Raw genomic sequence first — 25,260 nt, 5'->3', positions numbered from 1 at the left:
ATGGGGGAATCCAGCCAATGGGGAGACTCCAGGCCTTTCAGCCATTTGTGCTTCTGCCAATCAAGCACTTTCAACAGTTTGACCAGTTTATGGAATATAAAAGTTTATGCAATATTAACAATTTATGCAAAGTAACCACTTTATGGGATTTAACCAGTTTATGCAACTTAAGCGTTTATGCAACTTAAGAGTTTATGCCATTTAGGATTTATGAATTTTACAGAGTTTATGCAATTTACATAATTTATGCAAATTATCCCATTCATGCATTTTACCACTTTATGCAGTTTATACAGCTTATGCAACATGCCATTTTATGCATTTTACCAGTTTATGCAAATTTGATTATGCAATTTGAAGAGTTTATGCAATTTCTGCATTCGCTTCCCGCATTTCCGCAGTCAATCGCAATGGCGCAGCCATTGCATTTCTAGTTTTTATTATTATTTATGTTTATAATTATCTTATTATACTAGTTTTTAGTTAGTTTTATATATATGTTTTTATTATTCTAATGTTATTTGTATATTGCATTTTTGCATTTTTAGAATTTCCAGTGTTTCCTCTGAGGGAGCCCTCTGCCCCGGGAGCGGTGGTTGGCTGTGGCTATGTGGGCACTGTCCTCTGGGTGCCCGGATGGAGGTGTGGTGCTTCTGCTGCACCTCCGCTGGGTGTCCGGTGGTGGTGCCCTGTGGCTGATGTACCGCTCCCGGTGCAGACGGCTCCTCTGATGGCATTTCCTTACCTGGTTCATCTGTACCCAGACTCAGCACTACGTCCATTATCTCATCGTGTATGTGTGTGTGTGTGTGGCTGCGTGTGTGTGTGTGGCTGTGTGTGTGTGTGTGTGTGTGCGTGTGTGTGTGTGTGTGTGTGTGTGTGGCTGCGTGTGTGTGTGTGGCTGTGTGTGTGTGCCTGCGTGTGTGTATGTGGCTATGGGGAGGGGGGTGGGGTGAGCAGTGTTGTTGTCTGTTTGGAAGAGTGGGTGGTTGGGTGGGCGGGAACTGCTTTTAATCTGTAAAGCACTTTGTGTTACAACTTTGTATGAAAAGCGCTTTATAAATAAAGTTTTGATTGATTGATTGAATAATAATAATAATAATAAATACAATCTCCAAAGATATATCTTTGAATTGACATCAGGGATTAAAGATGCCCTAATAACCACATTCGAAACCACATTCCAAAATCTTAATGCATCAAGCCTATTGGTCTACTCAGTGTGTGGAATAATGTTGGAAGGTGTTACACAATTAGTACCCAACAAATTTGAGAGTCTCAAAGTATTTGGATAAACTCAGTCAATCAGTCTGTACTTTTTGTGAGACAAGTGAAGAAAACCTTGAACATTTATTTATTTATTGAAAACTTTATTTATACGTTACACACAAAACTTCAAATCAAGCCCTCCCCTTGAAACAAACTAAGGCGAACAAACAAGCAAACAAAAAAAAAAAAACAAAAAAACATACGCTAATACACACAATGCCACAAGTAAAATTCACGAAAACAAATCAAGTTTTCTTCAGCATATTTCAAAAAGGGTTGCCAGATTTCTGAAAAAGATGCATCACTGCCTTTAAGGGTTTGTCTGATCTTCTCAATTTGTAAGAAATATAGAATGTCTTTGATCCACTGCGAATAAGAGAGAGGTAATGACTTTTTCCAATTCAGTAAAATCAGCCTGCGAGCAAGAAGTGTACAGTAGGCCAAAAAGTCCCGCTGGTGTTTGTTTAGGTGATATGAATCTGGGATTACACCAAAAAGAGCCACATCTGGGCAAGGGTCAAAAAGCAGTCTGAAAATATCAGAAAATGTCTTAATGTCTTAAAATGTCTTAATAATAAGTCTAAAATGACAATATTTTTGGACAACTCCAAAAAGTATGAAAATATGTCCCAGGTGTTATTTTACAGCGTTCACAGTTGGGATCGGTGTTGGGAAATCTCTTTGACAGTCTGTCTTTTGACCAGTGAACACGACGTAATATTTTACATTGGAATAGACCGTGCCTGGCGCAAACTGAAGATGTGTGTACCCTTTTTAAAATGTTGGCCCATTTCTCCTCTGACAAATTTTCTCCCAGGTCCTGCTCCCACTTATTTTTTATTACATTTATTTATGGTTTATTTAGGTAGGGACAGTGCAAGTTAATGAACAAGCCACACCGGATTGTAGCCTTAGGCTAATTTTCATCCGTCGTCCCCCATGCGCACTCTCATCCTGTACATGTTTTTAGTGGTAGGGGAAACCGGAGTACCCGGAGGAACCGCAGACACGGGGAGAACATGCAAACTCCACACAGAAAGGCCCCGTCCTTGGTGGGAATCGAACCCGGACCTTTTAGCTGTGAAGCACAAGCGCTAACCGCTGTACTACCGTGCCCCCCATCTAAAGAGGGATCATTCAGTGATAATAATACGTTATAAAAAATGTAGATAATCCCTTTAAAAGACTTAGAAGATGTTAACAGTAAATCAAAGTCTGATTGTGGGGGTAGAGTTGGGAATTGGGTAAACTGCTTTCTAATAAAATCGCGAGTCTGTAAATATCGAAAGAAATTACTCCGCACAATGCCATAGTCTGTACAAAGTTGCTGAAATGATACAAACTGTCCATTCACAAAGAGATCTTGAAAAGATCTCTTTGTGAATGTCTTAATCCCCTTAGGTTGCCAATGTAAGAAAGCATTGCCCTCCAAATTTTTAAGGTTGCAAACACTAATGGATTCTTTGTAAAAGGAGCGGAAATCGCAGCTAGTGAAGAGTATACTAATGCAGAGAGTGATGAAGGCTTACAAGACCGCGCTTCTAACAAGCACCATGAGGGGGCATCAGCGCCTGGATCTTCATATAGCCAATGTACAATGGGTCGAAAATTTGCTGCCCAGTAATACAATTGAAAATTTGGAAGGGCCATGCCACCGAGTTTTTTTGAACGTTGTAGGTAAGCTTTACGTAGACGTGGTGGTTCATTATCCCAGATAAACCCAGAAATAATAGCATCTCATTTTTAAAAAAACGCGTTGGTGATGAAAATTGGAACGCACTGAAAAAGATAACTAAATTTAGGAAGCACGCTCATTTTAACGGTGTTTACTTTGCCGGCAATCGATAAATTTAGAGAGGACCATCGTTTTATATTCTGTTCCAAGTCATTTACCAAAGGGCTGAAATTTTCTTTAAAGAGTTTACCTGCATCTTTCGTTATACAAACGCCCAAATAGGTGAACTTGTCCACTGTGACCTTAAATGAAAATCTGTGAAGAGGATAGGTTTGTGCCAGGAGGTTGATAGGAAAAAATTCACTTTTCTGAAGATTTATTTTGTATCCTGAGATACTGCTAAAACCATCGAGAGTGGACAAAACAGCAGGGAGGGAAGTGTCGAGATCGGAAACATACAGAATCATGTCATCTGCATATAAGGATATTTTCTGTTCGAGACCTTCTCTAAATATACCAGTTATAGCTGAATCCTGTCTAATTGCTATAGCCAGAGGTTCCAGCGCCAAGCCGAATAGCAAAGGTGACGAGGGACAGCCCTGCCTAGTTCCACGAATATAGCCCATTTGTACAAACTGATGCTAATGGATCCGTGTAAAGTAATCTTATCCAGCTTATGAATTGGTCTCCAAAGCCTGTCAAATGCCTTTTCAGCATCCATTAACATTATAATTTCAGGTGTTAGCGGATCCAGATAAACCATAGATTATGTTGAACAGCCTGCGAACGTTAAAAAACGAGTATCTATTTTTAATGAAACCTGTTTGGTCAACAGAGATAATATGAGGTAATACTCGCTCCATTCTTAAAGCCAGGACTTTTGCTAAAATGTTTACATCCACGTTGAGCAAAGATATAGGGCGGTAACACGCACAGTTTTCTGGATCCTTATCCTGTTTTGCAATAAGGGAAATAGATGCTTGTCATAATGTTTGAGGAAGGGCACCGGTACTAACACATTTATTATACATATTCAACAAATGTGGAATCAACTGATGGGAGAATTTCTTAAAAAACTCTGGTGGAAACCCATCTGGTCCAGGGCTCTTCCCAGTCTGTAGAGACTTGATGGCGGCTTCGATCTCCGTTGCGGTAAGTGGTGCATCAAGTCTGCTTTGAAAATCTTCAGTAATAGTGGGTATATGTAAGTTCGCAAAAAAATTGTCAAAATTTGGTTGCACATCATGCTCAGAACAATAAAGATGTTCATAGAAATCCCTGAAATTATTATTAATTTTTTGACTATCTTGTGTGTGACCATCAGCAGTTTTCATCTGGGTAATAAATCTAGAGGTTGCAGCCTGTCTAAGTTGATAAGCAAGTATCTTACTTGCTTTCTCGCCAAATTCATAGTAAAGATTCTGAGACTTCAGGAGATTTTTCCCTGCTTCTGTGGACAATAAAATATCCAATTTGTTTTTCTCAAGGAGAAGCTCTTTTGATAAATCAGGAGTGGGTACAGTTGCACATGACGCTTGCAATTGAGAGATGCGATTTGTCATGTCTGATTTTCTGTTTATTAGCTTGTTTTTTAGTGTGAGCCATGTGCAAAATAATCTGGCCTTAAAAGCCTCCCATAGGGTTCCACATGACACCTCAGGAGTGCCATTCATTTCAAAAAAGAAATCGATTTGATAAGTTATAAATGTAGTGATGATCGCAGTAAGAGGAGAATAATCTGATATTATGGCGTTATAAGAACAGGCTTCCACCAATTGGAGTAGCCTGCAGTCACCTAAAAAATAGTCAATCCGGGAAAATGACTGATGCACTGGGGGAAAAAAGAATTCGCTCGTCCAGTAGGGTTAAGGTTACGCCATAAATCAGTTATCGAGTAGTCTTTAATAAATGAATTGATAACCCGGGCATAATTTTAAAGAAGTGGTGGAGGACCTATCTAATATTGGATCAAGACAGCAATTAAAGTCGCCGCCTAATACTAGATGATGTGTATCTAAATTAGGCAAATTATACAAAAAATCTGAAAAAAAAATTCGGTGCATATATATTTACCAATATTATTGGTATGTGTGCAATAAAACCAGTAACAACTACGACCTCCTGGGTCTGCAATAACGTTAGATGCAGTAAATTGTAATGAATGTGCTCTGTCCGATATCTTTGCAACATTTATTTTAAATTCATCCTTTACGCTCGCCCTGATTAGTGTTTCCTCATGCTAGTGTTGCTGTGGGGGACTTCCCGTGAGCGCGTCATGGCGCAGCGCTGTAGCATCGCAGCATTGGGTTTGCGGTTCCCCGATGGTCCTTTGGACCGGTATGTTTTCCAACTCTGTACAATAAGCATATCTGTAACTGTAAAATTACATGTGGTGTGCCCCGGGGTTCGATTTTGGGCCCAGTGCTTTTTAACCTGTATATGCTCCCTCTTGGTGATGTCATCAGGAGACACGGGGTCAACTTTCACAGTTATGCTGATGATACACAGTTGTACGTCTCCATGTCTCCTGATGACACCAGGCCAATAGATGCACTTTTTAACTGCATTTTAGAATCAAATCCTGGATGGCACAAAACTTTCTCCAGCTTAACCAGGACAAAACTGAAGTTTTAGTCATCGGCCCTGAGGCCCAGAGAGAGACTTTTACCCAAACTACAGTCACTGTCTATTTATCCTTCCTCACAGGTGAAGAACCTGGGTGTGATCTTTGACTCTGAGCCGGCGTTTATTCCACACATTAAGAATATCACAAAGAGAGGTTTTTACCATCTAAAGAAAGACGCTAATGCATGCTTTTATCACCAGTCGTATCGACTACTGTAATGCCCTGCTTTCTGGTCTTCCCAAAAAGAGGATCTCAGGTTTACAACTTTCACAAAATTCAGCAGCTCGTGTCCTGACGAAGACCAGGAGGCGGGACCACATTACACCGGTTTTAGAATCGCTGCATTGGCTCCTCGTGTGTTTCAGGATCGATTTTAAAGTTCTTTAAATGTTTTTTAAATGTCTTTATGGTCTTGGTCCCTCTAATCTTTCAGAGCTGCTTTTACCTTATGTACCTTCACAGCCCCTGCGCTCCTCCGGCAGGGGCCTCCTAGTTATTCCTAAAGTCAACAAAAACACTCAATATTACGGCCCTCGCCTCCGGAACCACCTGAGGAGGAGCTCAAGGTTGCAGAGAACCAGAATGTTTTTAAGAGCAGACTCAAGACCCACCTTTTTAGCTTAGCTTTTAACTGATATTTATTTTTGCTAGGCCTATTAATTATTATTTATAGGCACCTTATAATTAATTAAATTGACATGTAATTGTTATTAATATTTTTTTTGTATTATGTATTTATTTTTTATTTTCCTATGGGCTACGTGCACAGTGACCCCACGTGATTTCCGCCTGGACAGTCAGCCAGACGCTGTCCTTCCTGTCCGTTATCTCTTCCCATTAAAAATGAGCAGGTCCCACAGAAATGAAGCAATAGCTTAAGATTTGGTAAAGGACAGCGAGTAAAAGTTAAGATGTGATGGAGCAGGTTAAAAATATTACATGAGACGTAACGACTTCACTGGAGGAAACCTCCGTGTTCATAACGGTGGATGTTTTTGTCTTGAGGCTAACGCGGCTAACACAATAAAAAATAAAACTAGCGCAAAGTTTTGAACGAGCCTTCGCAAAAAAGAATCGTCCTGTTAGTAGTTTAAATAATGTTTACTTGTTTACATGTTATATTATCATTTTTCAACACTAGCCTTTAGCTCTAAGATAAAAGCTCCTACCTTACGACAGCTGGCGTTTCCTTTGGGTGCTGGATTCACAGCGAACATGATGTTTGTAATACGTTGCTGTGACTCCATCAGAAACTCGTTGTCCTAAACCAGATCCTGAGCTATCTCTATATTTGTGAATGTAAACGATCGCTGACAGGAAGTCCAGCGTCTGGCTGACTGTCCAGGAAGACGTCACGTGGGGAAACTGTGCATATAGCCTATTATTCGATTTGACTTACTTTTATTTATTTTAATAACTTTTATGCTCTTCCAGGAGCCCTCTGCCTCGGGAGCGGTGATTGGCTGTGGCTGCTGGGGCGCTGTCCTGTGGGTGTCTGGACGGAGGTGTGGTGTTTCCACCGTGCCTTGTCCAGCCACCCTGTGTTGGTCCCTGTGGCTGCAGCCGAGGAGCTGCTCCCGATTCAGACGCTCCTTGGATGGTGTTTCCTTACCTGTATGTCTTATCTTATCTGTGTGTCTTAAAGCTAAGGTTAAAAAAGCTCCCTCTGCTACATTATATTATTTGTTCACTGTTTTTTAAAGGTCCTATATCATGCAAAATCGACTTTTTGGAGCTTTTAGCCATGTTGTTCTGCTATTTCCTCATCAAAAACACCCCCAGAGTGGTTTGTGGCTTCATTCACGCAGCTCTCAGTAATCGTCCTGAATCCTGCTCTCTGAGCAGCTGCTCCTCCCTCTCCTGATGAACGACTGAGTGTTCAGTTGTGTCGTAACAGCGGAACGGAAGTGCTCGACGTCTGTAATGTAATGTCTTAATTCTATGCTTACAGCCTGATTTTAATTTGTAAAACAGCGTTTTCATTATTTCTGTCGTAAGAGAGAAACAAAAAGAAAAAAAAAATTACACAAAAAAAAAAAAATTACAAAAAAAAAAAAAAAAAAAAAAGGATGTGCCCGAGGTGCTTCCAGGTCAGCTGTGGCCAAAACAAACACCCCTGAGCGTCTGAACAGACGTCATGTTTGCGCTGCAGCTGAAGATGGAGCTCGTTACCTACTCTGGACACACCTGTTCTTTATTCTTAACTAACGATAATGTCACGGAGAAAAAGAAGCGCGTTTGGCTACGAGGACGAGGAGTTTATTCAACCTTTTTCAGGAAGAGGCCACTCTTCATCAGAAGTTGTTTTTTTCTCCGGGATTCAGCGACTATCACCAAAATATTGTTTTTCTGTGACTGTTTCTGATGGATGTTTGGTGAACCTTCGCCAGAATCAAAGTGGATTAACTTTTATAACCAACGCGAGTCCCATAATGTAAACAGCGATGGAGCAGAGTGGTGAGTCAGTTCAAACGCGGGTTAGCTTGTGTGTTAGCATATTAGCATGTGTGTTAGCCATTTATGAAGCTGTGTTGCAGATGTCAACTCCGTATAACTGCATCGTGAAGCAATTTCACTTATTGCTGTTTATTTATATTACGATAAAGTTGTATGTGCGGAGAGAGGGGGCGGAGTTAACTGAATCGAAGCGTTGTGTCTTCCGGGTTTGAAAAATACCTCCAGAAAACACTTATATTTATCACAAAAATGAGTGCTCAATAATGGTAGAGGTACATTATATCATATAAATGCCTATACTTAACTTTGGAATGGCTAAAATAGCATGATATAGTCCCTTTAATGTACTGTCAAAATCCTGTTTTTTTTCCCAGTGGGCCCCCTCTGCTGCCTGGGTCAGCTCCGCCCCTGCTCCGTCTGTGAGCTGAACCTCGCGCTGCGCTGTGGAGACTGGCGACACAAGCCCGACACAACACTAAAGCCAAAACTTTTACCTGGACCTTTTATGTTGCTTTTTATAATGGGCTGGTATAGGAAACATCCTGTGGGAAAAGGCCTCGCCGCCGCCGAGAAAGACTTAGGTTGCGCTCTTATTTTGAAGAGCTGAGCCGGAAGTAGTGGTCGGATGAGAGGAGGACCCACTAGACTCGGTCCAAAATAACTTTCGGTGAGAAGTTGTTGTGAAATGTGCCCAGGCCAGCGCGGAGGCCCGGGCTGTGAGCGGCGGTGAGGAGGCTCGACAGGGTCACAGCAGCGGTACAGTCCGGCCCGGCACGGCACGGTGACGGCGCGCGCCCCACCATCCCCGGGAGGAGGAGGACGCTGGAAACAAAGAGCTTTCCCTCTCGACTATTGTCACGGAGCGCAGCGCACTGTCCCGCTCCGGGAGGCTGCTGCTGCTTCTGGCTGGGAAGTAAGAAACGATCTCTGGGACCACGGGAATACAAACATGAGGTTTTATAATTTGGCTGGCCTGTTCGGTTGGTCCGGTGGACACAGCGCCATGTGCGTCCGCGCGCCGCCGTGCCAACGTCAACACAAAAGTTTTAGTTTCACCGTGAAGCAACAGTGTACCAACTTCCGAATCAGGAGCTGGTTCCAGATGAGCAGTGGGTCACACGGACTGGATTGTAGTGCTTTAGGATAACGTTACTCTTGCTACGATAACGTTACTGAGGTCCCTGTGGTTCAAACTGACCACTGTCCTATTGTCAGGCGGGCTGTAGTCTGTGCCCCTCGAGTAACGTTTGCTGTAGGCCTGCTGGCTCTTTAGGGTTAGGGTTAGTACTACTTAGTGTTTTATCAGTGACTTTAGTAAATCCTATTTCAACGGAGGAAGTCTTTAGAAATACTGCATTCAGTATCGCAACATTTCAACATGAACATGTCCACCTTATATTAAAATAAAGATGACATGACTTGCATTGATTTTTTTTTTTTGCATGCAGTTTTGTTTGTGAGAAATCCCTCTGAAATGTGTCTTTTCTGGGACCTGACTCAGGGGCGCTGGGAGTGGGACATCACCCTCTCCTCTCCATTGAGTTGCTGCTTTGTTTTGACAATAGGCAAAAATGAGGTTTGCAAATAATACATGCAATACGTGTTCATTGTGTAAACTTACGAAAAATGTCCCTTTCCAGCGTCACACTGAGTTATAGAGCACGTTTGGCAGCTAGTGAGTGTTTTAGGTTTTAGTGATAAGCCACAGAGCCAACACATTTACTCAAGCAAGAGTAACTTTTCTTTAAAAAGTAACGATTTACTCCAGTTGAAGTAAAATGTTTTGACAGAAATAATCACTCAAGTAAAAGCAAGCGCGTGGAGGAAAGGCTACTCGAGTAGTGGGATCAGTGAGTATCTGAGCGTAAAAGTCTGATTTTTGGCCCAGTAGCAACAAAAGGTCAGAGAAAAAATATGAAATCTCTTTAAAAAAAATCTCAACGTTTCCAAAGAAACCACTGTAATTGTTTTTTTTTTTTACAAAGGGATAATTCAAGTTTACTTACTGAGTAAAGGCATGAATCAGACATTAACCCACTAATAGCATCTCCTACGTTCATACTGTTAACTAACATTAGTCTTATAAGAGGAAACAGTTCACTCTTCCTGTGTCAAAGGGGAAATTCAAAAGTCTTCAAAATATTGTGTGCTGGCTGTTTCTTTATCCCACCCACGAGAAATGACCAACAAGCACCACCACACAAAAAAAACACAAAAAAAATAGTATATATATATAAGAGGCTAAAAATAAAAAGGGCAACAGATCAAAGTTTCTACTCCAGGTTGAACAGTGTCCTCCAGATGTCGCTGGTGTCCTGCCGTTCTGATTTTAGTTTGACTGTCCTACTCACACCCACAGGCCCACGCCGCCATCGCCCCCGCTCCGCTTCATGCCCCGGCGGACCACGCCCACGCCACTGCCCGCCCTTTGCTTGTGCTGACAGGGGCGAGGCCATGACCTCTGGGAGCAGCAGCCCGGAGCAGGCCCCCAGCTCGTCCCATGTCCTCACGCACCTCATCGAGGGCTTCGTCATCCAGGAAGGCAATGATCCCTTCCCTGTGAGTACTCGCTCGGAACAGGCACACATACACACGCACACGCATGTAGTAGAGGAGGAGGAAGACGGGCGGGGCAGACGGAGCAGAAAGTGAAGAGGAGAGGGTCAGACAGAGCAGAGGATGAAGAGGAGAGGGTCAGACAGAGCAGAAAGTGAAGAGGAGAGGAACAGACGGAGCAGAGGATGAAGAGGAGAGGGTCAGACAGAGCAGAGGATGAAGAGGAGAGGGTCAGACAGAGCAGAAAGTGAAGAGGAGAGGGTCAGACAGAGCAGAAAGTGAAGAGGAGAGGGTCAGACAGAGCAGAAAGTGAAGAGGAGAGGGACATACGGAGCAGAGGATGAAGAGGAGAGGAACAGATGGAGCAGAGGATGAAGAGGAGAGGGACAGACGGAGCAGAGGATGAAGAGGAGAGGGTCAGACAGAGCAGAGGATGAAGAGGAGAGGGTCAGACAGAGCAGAGGATGAAGAGGAGAGGGTCAGACGGAGCAGAGGATGAAGAGGAGGGGGGCAACTGGAGCAGAGGATGACGAGGAGAGGGTCAGACGGAGCAGAGGATGAAGAGGAGAGGGACAGAAGGAGCAGAGAATGAAGAGGAGGGGGGCAACTGGAGCAGAGGATGAAGAGGAGAGGGTCAGACGGAGCAGAGGATGAAGAGGAGAGGAACAGAAGGAGCAGAGAATGAAGAGGAGCGGAACAGACGGAGCAGAAAGTGAAGAGGAGAGGGACAGAAGGAGCAGAGGATGAAGAGGAGAGGGACAGAAGGAGCAGAGGATGAAGAGGAGAGGGTCAGACAGAGCAGAGGATGACGAGGAGAGGGTCAGACAGAGCAGAAAGTGAAGAGGAGAGGGACATACGGAGCAGAGGATGAAGAGGAGAGGAACAGATGGAGCAGAGGATGAAGAGGAGAGGGACAGACGGAGCAGAGGATGAAGAGGAGAGGGTCAGACAGAGCAGAGGATGAAGAGGAGAGGGTCAGACAGAGCAGAGGATGACGAGGAGAGGGTCAGACGGAGCAGAGGATGAAGAGGAGAGGGACAGAAGGAGCAGAGAATGAAGAGGAGGGGGGCAACTGGAGCAGAGGATGAAGAGGAGAGGGTCAGACGGAGCAGAGGATGAAGAGGAGAGGAACAGAAGGAGCAGAGAATGAAGAGGAGCGGAACAGACGGAGCAGAAAGTGAAGAGGAGAGGGACAGAAGGAGCAGAGGATGAAGAGGAGAGGGACAAACGGAGCAGAGGATGAAGAGGAGAGGGACAGAAGGAGCAGAGGATGAAGAGGAGAGGGACAGAAGGAGCAGAGGATGAAGAGGAGAGGGTCAGACGGAGCAGAGGATGAAGAGGAGAGGGACAAACGGAGCAGAGGATGAAGAGGAGAGGGACAGACGGAGCAGAGGATGAAGAGGAGAGGGGAAACTAGAGCAGAGGATGAAGAGGAGAGGGACAGAAGGAGCAGAGGATGAAGAGGAGAGGGACAGAAGGAGCAGAGGATGAAGAGGAGAGGGACAGAAGGAGCAGAAAATGAAGAGGAGGGGGGCAACTGGAGCAGAGGATGAAGAGGAGAGGGTCAGACGGAGCAGAGGATGAAGAGGAGAGGGTCAGACGGAGCAGAGGATGAAGAGGAGAGGGACAGACGGAGCAGAGGATGAAGAGGAGAGGGACAGAAGGAGCAGAGGATGAAGAGGAGAGGGACAGAAGGAGCAGAGGATGAAGAGGAGAGGGTCAGACGGAGCAGAGGATGAAGAGGAGAGGGTCAGACGGAGCAGAGGATGAAGAGGAGAGGGACAGACGGAGCAGAGGATGAAGAGGAGAGGGTCAGACGGAGCAGAGGATGAAGAGGAGAGGGTCAGACGGAGCAGAGGATGAAGAGGAGAGGGACAGACGGAGCAGAGGATGAAGAGGAGAGGGACAGAAGGAGCAGAGGATGAAGAGGAGAGGGACAGAAGGAGCAGAGGATGAAGAGGAGAGGGTCAGACGGAGCAGAGGATGAAGAGGAGAGGGACAGACGGAGCAGAGGATGAAGAGGAGGGGGCAACTGGAGCAGAGGATGAAGAGGAGAGGGTCAGAAGGAGCAGAGGATGAAGAGGAGAGGGACAGACGGAGCAGAGGATATATATATATATATATATATATATATATATATATATATATATATATATATATATATATATAATGTAATATAATGTGTCTTTATCCAGGTGGAGAGGCCCTCCTTCTCTGTGGACTGCCTGAGGAGACACCGGACCAGCATGAAGATGGACACCCACACACTCAAAGGTGAGGAGTCGGTGTGTATAGTCATGTGTGTGTGTGCGGAGCTATTTGTGGAGCTGCTTGTGGAGCTGTTTGTGGAGCTGTTTGTGGAGCTGCTTGTGGAGCTGCTTGTGGAGCTGCTTGTGGAGCTGTTCGTTTCGAGCTGCTTGTGGAGCTGCTTGTGGAGTTGCTTGTGGAGCTGCTTGTGGAGCTGCTTGTGGAGTTGCTTGTGGTGCTGCTTGTGGAGTTGCTTGTGGTGCTGCTTGTGGAGTTGCTTGTGGTGCTGCTTGTGGAGCTGCTTGTGGAGCTGCTTGTGGTGCTGCTTGTGGAGCTGCTTGTGGAGCTGCTTGTGGAGCTGCTTGTGGAGCTGCTTGTGGAGCTGCTTGTGGAGCTGTTTTTGGAGCTGCTTGTGGAGCTGCTTGTGGAGCTGCTTGTGGAGCTGCTTGTGGAGCTGCCTGTGGAGCTGTTTGTGGAGCTGCTTGTGGAGCTGCTTGTGGAGTTGTTTGTGGAGCTGTTTGTGGAGCTGTTTGTGGAGCTGCTTGTGGAGCTGCTTGTGGAGCTGCTTGTGGAGCTGTTCGTTTCGAGCTGCTTGTGGAGCTGCTTGTGGAGCTGCTTGTGGAGCTGCTTGTGGAGCTGCTTGTGGAGCTGTTCGTTTCGAGCTGCTTGTGGAGCTGCTTGTGGAGTTGCTTGTGGTGCTGCTTGTGGAGCTGCTTGTGGTGCTGCTTGTGGAGCTGCTTGTGGAGCTGCTTGTGGAGCTGCTTGTGGAGCTGCTTGTGGAGCTGCTTGTGGAGCTGTTTTTGGAGCTGCTTGTGGAGCTGCTTGTGGAGCTGCTTGTGGAGCTGCTTGTGGAGCTGCCTGTGGAGCTGTTTGTGGAGCTGCTTGTGGAGCTGCTTGTGGAGTTGTTTGTGGAGCTGTTTGTGGAGCTGTTTGTGGAGCTGCTTGTGGAGCTGCTTGTGGAGCTGCTTGTGGAGCTGTTCGTTTCGAGCTGCTTGTGGAGCTGCTTGTGGAGTTGCTTGTGGTGCTGCTTGTGGAGTTGCTTGTGGTGCTGCTTGTGGAGTTGCTTGTGGTGCTGCTTGTGGAGCTGCTTGTGGTGCTGCTTGTGGAGCTGCTTGTGGTGCTGCTTGTGGAGCTGCTTGTGGAGCTGCTTGTGGAGCTGCTTGTGGTGCTGCTTGTGGAGCTGCTTGTGGAGCTGCTTGTGGAGCTGTTTTTGGAGCTGCTTGTGGAGCTGCTTGTGGAGCTGCTTGTGGAACTGTTTGTGGAGCTGTTTGTGGAGCTGCTTGTGGAGCTGCTTGTGGAGCTACTTGTGGAGTAGGAGTTGGCACGTGTGGAGCTGACTTTGGCTGTTGGTTGTTCAGAGCTGAAGGCACAGGAGCCCATGCTGACCTGTGAGTTCTGTGGACGAGTGGACTTTGCCTCCGTTTTCAAAAGGTCTAAGAGGTTCTGCTCCACAGTCTGTGCCAAACGGTAAGACCAGCCTGTCCAAGTATTGATCACTTTCTGTTGCCATCATGAGTGTTTCTCACTGCTTTTCATGTGTCTGCAGTTACAGTGTGGGCTACTCAAGGAGAGTCCGGCTCTTTGTAAACCACAAAGCCACCATAGAGAACATGAAGAAACAGAGAGCTCTCAACGGGCTCCAGAATAGCTCCAAGGTGAGGCCTGCTCTGTGAACTACACACCCATAACCTCGCCCCTACATGAGCCTGTTCAGCATCTGGGACCCTGATCACAGCAAAGCAGGTCTACCAGAATGCAGAGTACTTACCATTCCTCATAATAATATAATCCTTTTAATCAAGCCAGAATTTCATTGACATTCTTTTCAATACCTTGTCTTTTTTTTTTTTTTTTTTTTAGAACAAAGCTTAAATTCTATTAAGCAATAAAGCACCCAGAATAAGACTGATTTTCATATCATTTTCACTTTTTAATTAGAAATAGTGCCAGCCAAGGTCACCTCTCCAGCTCCGCCCCTGCCCTGGGGTCATTTGAACACTTAGCTTGGAAATATTTCAAATTTAAAAATGAAGATAAAGTTATTTTGGCTGTTTTTCAGTAGAAAGTTTGAAAGAGTATTTCAGCTTCATTTAGAACACAAAGCTTCACTAAATACTGAATAATCTGAGTTTAATGGATCACTTTGTCAAAATCTTGTTTCTCTTTGGGCAGAAGGCGACGTCAGTGTCCTGCCACTCTCCTCAGCCTGCTCAGGGAGAGTCCAGTCAGTGTGCGGACCTTCCCTACCCTGGAGCCGCATCTCCTCTCATGTCCCCTCTCATGGCCCCCGTGGGGCAACACCACTCGGGCTTCGACCTCCTGCCCCCAGACCCAGGCCAGTGGAACGTGGAGCATGTGTACGACTTTATCTGCTCTCTGCCAGGTCAGTGCTGCTCGTCAGTACATTTCCACCAAATGAAATCTCTGAGAGCTCAAAGTCAAAAAATACACCAAACTCACTCTTTATGATGTTCATTTTTAGACTTTTATCGACTTTGGATTTTGGCGGAAACTTATCTTAACATGTGGATGCTCTGGCGTGTTTCCCACATGTATCCATGAGCCATGTGCTTTAGTGTGAAATGCTCCGCCCGCGTGGTCTCAGGTCGCTTCATTTCTTCAACTTTATCGCTGCACAGTGTAGTGATGAATCGTTCACGTTACACGGAGCACAAATGAAAATCTTGGTCGACCAATTAGTCGACCTGACGATCATAGTTGGCAGCCCTATAAATAAGCATATTTTATATTTCACTATGAGAAATACACTGTAGCCGTAAATAGTCCAATATAGGCCTAGCGTAGATTAATTTTTTTTTAGCCTGACATTTTTAGGGGTGCTTGGATTAACCCCTGCACATCGGTAAACGCCTCACAGCTAGTAGATCCCAGGTTCAATTCCCACCTGGACGGGGCCTGTCTGTGGAGGTTTCACTAAAAACATGTACAATATGGCATGTTGTATCCATGCATGTTCATTTAAGGAATAGGCCACTGTTTTGAAATACTGAGATATGTTCTTACCTTAGCTAAGACGAGTTGATATGTAGCTGTCTGGTCTTTACACGTGCCCTCAGTCACGTAAACAGAGCACAGACGCCTGTTTATGTGCATAAACAGGCGTCTTAGCATTGTGGAAGTTTAAATCTCGTAACATAAACTCCCGGAGAGGTAGCGGATTGTGTCCAGAGCCAGATTTATTAACAAGAGCAACAATCAGAAGAGCACACAATCAGAGATGAACATGTTTGGTTCAGAGAACTTTCCCATGTCCCGGGCATAAACATTAAGGAAGACAGAGAGATTCACACAGAATGATGGTGTTTCATATGTAGACAGAACAGATCTCATTCTCAGGCAGCTGCGTTGCTGTCATAACAAATTGTACATAGTTTAGTGTCTGGGGTCAATTTAACCTTAGCATTCTTAAACAAGGTTCTAAACAGAATAACTGAAATGTTATCTCCTCAGCATCTAGCCTCCCCTCATCTATGGATCCAAACGGAGGTGAAGTTAGAAGCAACCAGCTCTTCACGTTTTCCCTATTTCAATATGGTTACATGATGCGGGACATGGTGACATCAGATTTTACGCCTCCTCCCACAGTGGCACCACATTCAAAAATCAAATGCATTATAGACATTTCGCCTGTAGAGGCGCCACACTGACGTTTTTAGACAGAACGTTGATCTGTTTACTTATTTGCAATTGCAAAAAATATGATCAGGATATGTAGACAACACTATTGGACACTCATTTATACAGTTTATCAGCAAAAAAAGTGGATTTGAGGGTAAGTTTTCCTTTAAATAGGGAACACGTGGAAGAGCTTAGTTGCTTCTAACTTCACCTCCGTTTGGATCCATAGATGAGAAGAGAAGCTAAACGCTCTTTTTACGTGACTGAGTGCATTACTCCCTTTCAGGAATATATACAGTACATGAGTTTCAGTGATGTAAATCTTACTTGATGTAAACGCCATCTTGTAATTGGTCTAATCTGATCAGATAGTAGTGCATATAATCTATGTTTTGCTGTTGTTTCCCTTTTGTTTCATTGTTGATGTTCTGTTCTTTTTGTACTATGGTACTTCTGTACCATGAAGAAATGTACGTTTTTATTGAACTGAATTTGGGGGTAGGCGCTCATAGGCTTCTTGCTTCAGCCCACTCCTTTTGAGCAGAAAACTAAATTAAACACCAGACATGTACACATCCACTCGTCTAAGCTAAGGTAAGAACATATCTCAGTATTTAATAACGGTGGCCTGTTCCTTTAACATGCATGTCCGACCAAATAAATAAATAAATGAACAAACAAAAGGACAAACCACACCAAAACACCTGCGTAAAACTAGGAGTGTAAACCTCACTCACTTTAAAACTAGAATTATAACATAATGTAAAGTTTTTGGTTCCGCATTATTTCCTATACCAGTTCTACTTTCTATGTACTAGTATGTAGCTTTGTGATCTTTAATTTCTCAGTAGTATGTCACTTCAGCTTGAACCAAGACAGTAAGATGCAGTGCTGTAGTATTGCACTGGTCAGTAAGAGCCTCTGTGCTGGCCCTTGTGTGTTCAGGGTGTCTGGACATCGCAGAGGAGTTCCGCTCTCAGGAGATCGATGGCCAGGCGCTGCTGCTGCTGAAGGAGGACCACCTCATGGGAACCATGAACATCAAACTGGGGCCCGCACTAAAGATCTTCGCCCAGATCAGCCAGCTCAAAGACTTCTAGTTTACAGGAAACACCGCTCAGGGGCCAGACCTGTGAGGGCCCAACCGACTCTACACTTACTGCCCTGCTCTGGTTATGGCAGATCCAGGACTCTCCAATCTGAGCACTACTACTTTTTGATGTCTGTGAATGGTCGTCCAACTGCTGGGACAGGTATTCACAAGCACTAGGCAAGAGACAGCCAGGAGTAAATTAGACAGGGTTTAGTGGTTAAAGAAGCTGAGTTTAGAGCAGCATAGGCACAAATGAATGTCGGGCAGAAGTGTGTTGGCCATGAGGTATACACACACAGTACACCTCACTTTGGCCACACTGTGACAGCGCTCGGCCCTGACATTGGACTTTTGAACATCCGTGTGGCGAATAGGTTAAACTGATCATGATTTCTCTGACTTCACCCACAGTTTTCACTGTCTCCTCCAGCTGGTGGTACACAGTGCATGCTACAACAGAGCATTTCCAGCGTATATCACCTTCTGGACAACACGCCTCCTCCCGGTGCCGGAAGTAAAAATACCTTTGATAATCTCCATAGACTTTTGGAAAAATTCAAATATTAAGAGATTAAGCGTCACGACGGAGGCTCTGTGCTCACTACTGACCCCATGGCACAGATATTTTACAGGGAAAAAAACAACAAATCCTCAAATACGACTAAGTGCTGTTTGGTTTAACAAGTTTTGGAGAAATCTATAATGTGAAATTGAGGGCCCTTCAAGTGATTATCCAAGGGAGCTAAGCATTGAGACGTTTATGGAATGTATTAATTTTATCTCACAAAACCCTCACACCCCGTCCAGCGTGTCCATCAGTGAAAAGTCTTTTATGGACCTCTGTTACCAACCAGTTCAGTGCTTTTTTTTTATTTAAAAATTATTTATTAAAGGTGTTACTTTTATCTATAGCCAAACTAAACGTGACAATACCAGTACTTTTCCCCCACATATTGACATGATCTCTGGAGACTGTGATATCTATGTAAACGTACTGTGTTACACACTTGTCAGGTGCCTGATGCTGCCTAAACATCTGTATAGTGCTACACTGTTGGAAACCTTGCTGATAGGCACACTAGTAAATTATGCACAATCTGTTTGTCTGTCGTTGAAGCAAATGGAGTTTACATGTAAGCTTTGGTTTGATGAAAACATCAGTCACTCGTCACAAAGATGATGTGGTTTTTGGTTTTATCACCATACATTTCAAACTTGGACTTCAACAGCTGCTTACTGGTTGTAGTTTGCTCTTTTCTGGACTCTGGACATTGCATTACTTGAGCACTCGGTGAAGGAAAGCTCCCATTGAAGCCATGAGCCACTCTGACCACCACCAACCTCTCACTCGGGGACAGCGTTCATACATGGGCGAGGTCTTGCCTATGGACATGACCGTTTGTACCTGTGGGAGCTGGGACTCAAACACGAACCGCTCGACCACCTGAGCCACTGTTGCTCTTCAATGCTAAGAAATGATATGAAATCCCGAAACCTTTCCACGCAGCCATTTACTTGGCATTTGAGTTTTATAAACTTTAGTATGCAGCTTATGGAAACACTGTCCATAAAACATGGGGTATTTTCTGAAATGTTCATCTTTTTATTACTCAGCACAAATAAAGTTTTGTAAGCATTCTGTTGGATCATGGACGGCTTTAATAATTGTGCCCTGGCTTTGGATTGGTTCTGACACTTCAGTTGATTTATAAATACTTTATTTTCTATCATAAAACCCAAATGTATTTAGTTCAGAAATGAAATGTACTCATGAACATTTGTGATGTGAGGCATCAGAGATGTTTTATTAGGAATGTGCTTTATCACAGTCACTGCCTCCTGTTCACGCAGCCATCTGCATGTCCTTCAAACCCTCCTCGCTCTTGATGGACTCCTGAGGGGAAGGACAGGGTTAGAGCTTCATACATGAACCAATCAGTCCAGAGGAAACACAATCACGCCCACAAGGTTTGATTTATTTCACTTAGTCATTCAAATAGAAAACCTCATCAACAGAAGAAAAGTGATGGCACACAGAAGTGGAACAAGGTGTCACCCTCGAGGGGCGTCTGCCGGCTCTTCAGCCCTTCAGTAGGACATGTCCAATGTTTGTGTCTCAGCACATCATGGAAACATCAGCAGTGACAGTGCAAACAGCAGCACAGACCTAACTCTACCAACCAATTAAATCAACGTTCAGAGGAAAAGAAAGAACCAGGAAAAGTGGTGAAAGTTGTGAAAGATAGAAATGAATTGTGCTTATGTATATTAAGTCTGATCAATGTCCCTTTGCAGAGTTAGAAGCAGAACAAAGAGCCCGCAGCAGGTCTGTCTATACCTTACTCCGGAAGAGTGGCTTGGCCCCGGGGCCGCAGTACTCATTATAAATGAGTTTGAAGAGGAACAGGTGGAAGAGCGTGATGAGCGAGGCCACACTGAACCAGAACAGAAAGGGCAGACCAGGATAGCGGTTTGCCATGTGCTCCTCATGGGCCAGGATGGCCTTGAGGTGCAGCGTGTGGCGCAGGTCCTGCAGGTGCTGCAGGTCAGTGGAGATGTAGAGCAGAGGGGTGATGGGCTGGGTGACCATGACGGGGAAGGTATGTCCTTTGAGCTCCGAGGTGAGCTCCACCGGCTCGTTCATACAGCCGGCCTCACACGCGTACAGCTTCACAGGCTTCTCCTGAGGCTTCACCGACACGTGCAGGAAGGGCTTCCCGTCCACGTCCAGCAGCACGGCCAGGCTCAGCAGGTCCTGGTTGTAGTGGATGCCCCTCAGAGCGTAGCTGTTGTGGAGCACATCTGGGTCGGCCTGGAACTGCAGGTGGTTCTCTGTGAACTGCAGGCCTCCGAAGCTTAGCACCATGCCCTGCATGACCCCATGGGCCCCGGCCGCCACCAGCACTTTACAGCCCCTCTTCTGTAAAGTCAGGGTCCACAGCGTGACCAGCTGGAGGATGTGCGCCGCGCTGCTCAGCCGCTCAGGCCACAGGTTCTCTGCGTGCATGGTGGCGTGGCCGCTGAAGCAGTGGTCTGCATAGTTGAGGCTGGACTCCAGGCGAGAGCGCTCCTCTGTGCCCAGGCGGCGGTCCAGGAGAGGGGCTGCACTGGCACTCAGGGTGTAGTACAGCGTGGAGTTGACTGTACGGCTGGAAGGAGTGTGGGAGTCAGTGATCCTCCTCATCTCCACACCTGCACACAAGAGGAACATGACTGCTCACTACCTAACACATGGCACATAGGGACCTCCAGAGGCTTCAGTCTCTCAGTATACCTAATATCTAGCTAAACAAAACACTTCTCAGAAAACATTTTATTTAAAAAAAAAAGTTTCCTCTAAAATGGATCAAAATGGACACGTGAGATATTCAATTGCTTAATCATTTTGTACTTGATTTATTGCATATTAAGTGAGTTCAAATATGTTCTTCAGATAGCTCAGGCCTTTGGAGTTATGCATTGCAGGGAATCTGACAATACGAGTCATATCAAGATACTATTCTATCAATTATTGCTCATTTTTAATGATTTTATTAACTAATCTGTGAACTTGTGCACCTTCATAACATTTGTATCAAATGCATTTTATTTATCTAAATGTCAGAACAGAGCATGTTGTAGACCAGACATGTCAAGCTGGCGGCCCGCAGGCCGAATCCGGCCCCTGACTTGTAGAGCACAAATCTCTGAGTATGCCAAAAAAAGACCCCTTGGTCTCTTTACAACTGCAGCAGAAGTTCAACATGAGCCTGTCGTGTAATAAAAGCTGCAAACATAAATTCTAGAGGTGGGCATAGATACATTTAAAAAAAAAATCTAGATTAATCTAGATTAATTTTGGAATTAATCTAGATTAAAATGGCTCGTTTTAATTCTGCTGAAGCCATTCAGAATATGAGTGCTATCTGTTTACAGTCAGTAGCTTTGTGTCAATCTCCTTCTTCCACCGGTCACTCAGGCTGACCAGCTTGTTCACATTTTCTGGTGACAAACTAGATCTCCTCAACTGCACAATATGACCGCTACAGAAAAAGGTCTCTCGCATGGGACAGTTGTGGCAGGAATCCCCAAGTATTTACGGGCCATGTGGGCCATTTTACCAGATCAGAAAATACAGGCCTCTGTTTTTGTTGAGTGTGGGAAACATGTGCGCGGCTCCTGATTGGTCAACAGTGTCACATGATCACTGTCACAACAACGCAGTTCATGCTGCTGCAGCTGCTGCTACTACGAGCTTCAACCTGGCTATAGTTCTGTCAAAATGGAGATGAAACGTCGGCAACACGGAGATGCGGGCGTATTTCTTTTGATTTAATAAGAAAAGGAGAAGGAGGCGGAGGCGGAGTAGACAGTGGAGAGCTGAGAAAGAGAAACTAACGGAGAAATGTAGCTGGAAAGTTTGTGTCCAAACTCAGTAAGTGCCGCGGTTAAACTCTGCTCGCGGTTGAAATGTGGCTGGAAAAGGCTCTCGTGAACTTTTGGTGATAAAGTTATGCTGCTTTGTGTGGGGCTGTGGCCATAAAATTAGTTGTTTATGTCGCTGTTTTGAAAGAGAAATGAACACGGAGGGGCTGCGGTGTTATTCTGTCTTTTTTCACTCTGTCATTGGCCGCTGCTTCTGTGTGTTCGCTTTGGAGATTCTATATTCACTCACGTTTCTCCTGTGCGTCCAAAATTGGGCATAAAAGTTGCGTAGTGTGTGCTGACCATGCTGGGTATAATACTATTAAAAATACTATGAATGAGCTTGGACGAGCACAGAAGGTTTGTAATAATAACATGGAAACCAATGTGAAAACAACTTAAAACCAGTGACATATTTGAACCATGCTGGTTCTGGTGATATGGACAGGCCATGGAGGACAGTGGAGACTTGACCGTCCACATGTTCATTTCACACACCACAATACTGTATAGTTACTATATCTACGGCACTGACCCGAGATGAACAGATCCATCCAGGCCTGCTGATGGTGCAGCACCAGCTCATCCACACTCATCCGCAGCAGCTCCAGCAGCTCCTTCTTGGCTCCCTCCCGCAGTGCGCTGAAGGTCTCCTCCAGCTTGGAGGGCTCGATGGGCTCGGACGTCCTCACCACAGACAGGATGTTGTCGATGTGCTCAGACTTAGCGCTCACTTGGATTTGAGTGCTGAGCTTCCTAGAAACCACCACCACCAGCACCATGCGGCCCTTCTCCAGCTGCACCCGCCCCGACGACAGGAGCATGTCCACCTCCTCCGCCTTCTCTACGCTGCTGGAGAACTGCCCTCCGTGGCTCTCATGGTACAGCTCCACTGAAGCATGCCGCTCCGACGGGTTGTGGATGTGAATTCTCTGGACGAACAGGTTGGGCTGGCTGCGGTGAGCGATGAACTCCTCTCTGATGGAGACACATTCCCGCGGCTGCGGACTGGAGGCGACGCAGCGCACCGACAGCACCGCGCCCTTCCGGAACCACAGCAGCCTAGCCCTGGCCTCCACACGCTGCCCCTCCAGTCGCACCCCTACGCGAGGGGCAAACTGTGTCTGGTGCACGGGGGCCGAGCCAGGCTGGGACGACGCTGACACCCAAAGTCTGTTGGAGTCCAAGTCCAAGAGGATGTGGCCATTTCCTGAAAAGATAGCTCGAAGTTAGCCTGGATAATGACTATTGTTCATTCATTACGCCAGTCAAAACAAAATCGCACTGTAAATAACTGCAATTAACAATGGCTGCATTTCATTTTCTCCAGTTTTGTAGTTTTTTTTCTCTGTGTGTTCTGTAACTGACCAAAACATGTCAAAAAAGTAACAAAAACGTGACGAAAATAGAAACTGTGACAATCACAACGAGAAGAAGCTTAGATTAGTTTTGTTTGGTCTTCACTTTAAAATGAGGCATTACTATAATGCTCAACTGGAGAAAATGCACTGGGTTAAGGTGGGGGTTAACAGATTAAACAGTAATCCCTGTCCAGGAAACTTACTGACTGTAATATCTAGCTAAGCTGGAGCCGAGCTTCAGTCATTTAGCTTCAGCAGTCTCGGAACATTTACAGTTACAGTCAGGAAAGTTACTGACTGTAACTTTCCTGACCTCTGCAAACATCATGGAAATGAGCTTATTGTGAACAATGCAATTATTTAAGCAGTAATAGCTCTTGCAAAGGTTATGTTGTTTGTTATTTGGCGATTCAAATTTCAGTCTTCTCTTAAATGTGACTGCCCGTGGGTGTGTTGAAAATGTGCACTGTGAACTTTGACTCGTAGGCTATTTGAGATTAGATTTGCAATTGTTGTTTCAGACAAATCCTAATTAGCCATTTTTCCTACATTAGACTTGGTCTTATTTGAATGTGACAAAATGTTTCAATAGATACAACCTGTCGTTCTCTTCTTGCTTAGTTCAAGGAGGACAGTGGCTATTAAACCATAGCAGGTAGTACCATGGAGCTATTATATTAAACCATAACAGGTAGTACCATGGAGCTATTATATTAAACCATAGTAGGTAGTACCATGGAGCTAATGTATTAAACCATAGTAGGTAGTACCATGGAGCTATTATGTTAAACCATAGTAGGTAGTACCATGGAGCTATTATATTAAACCATAGCAGGTAGTACCATGGAACTATTATATTAACCCATAGTAGGTAGTACCATGGAGCTATTATATTAAACCATAGCAGGTAGTACCATGGAGCTATTATATTAAACCATAGTACGGTAGTACCATGGATCTATTGTTTGAAACCATAGTAGGTAGTACCATGGATCTATTGTATGAAACCATAGTAGGTAGTACCATGGAGCTATTATATTAAACTATAGTAGGTAGTACCATGGAGCTATTATATTAAACCATAGTACGGTAGTACCATGGATCTATTGTATGAAACCATAGTAGGTAGTACCATGGATCTATTGTATGAAACCATAGTAGGTAGTACCATGGATCTATTGTATGAAACCATAGTAGGTAGTACCATGGATCTATTATATTAAACCATAGTAGGTAGTACCATGGATCTATTATATTAAACCATAGTAGGTAGTACGTAGTAACCACTCAGTTCCGGAAACAACGGCCCAAAGTCCGCACGGGACCTGAGATCACCTGATACAAAGGGCGTATCCAGCGGCTCCTGGGGGGCAGTGTACACCCCTTCTCCTCGCTCCACGATAGAGTTCCACCTGTGGATCTCTGAGAGCAGACACTGGCCCGGGGCCCCTCCAGGCGCCGCGCCGCCGCTCAGCAGGGGCCAGCCGCGCTCGCCCCCGAGGTACCAGTAGAAAATGAGGAAGAGCAGCAGTCCGATGAGCAGCCTCCGAGCCCAGCTGCTGGACAACAGGCCCGGCAGCCCCTTCAGCCTCTGCTGCAGCCACATGCTCAGGGTCCACCGGCCTGGGGCATCGGAGAGAGCGGCCAACAGAGCGTTAGCTTAGCTCTGTTGGCGGTTAGCCGTGAGAGGAGACACTATTCAAAGTTCCCTGCCGTCTCGCATCGCGCGGTGGAGGCCGTGTTTATCCACTGTCAACATACTACATAATGTTATAAATGTCAATCCATGTTCTGTTCGCTGGAGCCGAGCTTCAGTCTTTAGCTTCAGCAGTCTCGGAACATTATCTGTGCTGTATACCTATGGCTTCAACTGACACTTCCGGGTGCGACAGATGCCGGAAATGCAGCTGATGTGTTTACGACACTTGCATGT

The 25,260-nt window shown here is 45.1% G+C and overlaps 3 protein-coding genes across 3 annotated transcripts in view; 1 reads left to right on the top strand and 2 right to left on the bottom strand.

Moving 5' to 3' along the window:
* LOC306964326 (uncharacterized protein) overlaps positions 1 to 2,852 on the bottom strand; it is a gene marked incomplete at both ends in the record, with an annotated part of 51,095 nt that extends 48,243 nt beyond the window's left edge. Inside the window, one exon of the mRNA XM_079558317.1 lies at positions 2,822 to 2,852. Within this exon, the coding sequence (XP_079414443.1) occupies positions 2,822 to 2,852 (31 nt within the window). The remainder of the gene's footprint in view (positions 1 to 2,821) is intronic.
* A 1,220-nt stretch (positions 2,853 to 4,072) lies between these two features.
* LOC306964325 (polyhomeotic-like protein 2) lies at positions 4,073 to 17,569 on the top strand (the record flags this gene model as incomplete). Its single annotated transcript, XM_079558316.1, has 8 exons — positions 4,073 to 4,096; positions 8,723 to 8,783; positions 10,387 to 10,586; positions 12,779 to 12,857; positions 14,189 to 14,297; positions 14,377 to 14,485; positions 15,003 to 15,213; positions 17,415 to 17,569. The coding sequence occupies 8 exons, from the start codon at positions 4,073 to 4,075 to the stop codon at positions 17,567 to 17,569; spliced, it is 948 nt and encodes a 315-aa protein (XP_079414442.1).
* A 2,061-nt stretch (positions 17,570 to 19,630) lies between these two features.
* Positions 19,631 to 24,986, bottom strand: kiaa2013 (KIAA2013 ortholog). The gene is made up of 3 exons (XM_079558748.1): positions 24,663 to 24,986; positions 22,502 to 23,176; positions 19,631 to 20,754 (listed from the first exon to the last, which is right to left on the bottom strand). Exons 1-3 carry the CDS (start codon positions 24,931 to 24,933, stop codon positions 19,895 to 19,897), a joined length of 1,806 nt encoding a protein of 601 aa, XP_079414874.1. The 5' UTR covers positions 24,934 to 24,986; the 3' UTR covers positions 19,631 to 19,894.
* Between the last annotated feature and the right edge of the window lie 274 nt (positions 24,987 to 25,260).

This window comes from Gobius niger, assembly GCF_951799975.1.
Source record: "Gobius niger genome assembly, chromosome: 6".
Taxonomy (NCBI): domain Eukaryota; kingdom Metazoa; phylum Chordata; class Actinopteri; order Gobiiformes; family Gobiidae; genus Gobius; species Gobius niger.
This window is presented reverse-complemented; position numbering and strand designations above follow the sequence as displayed.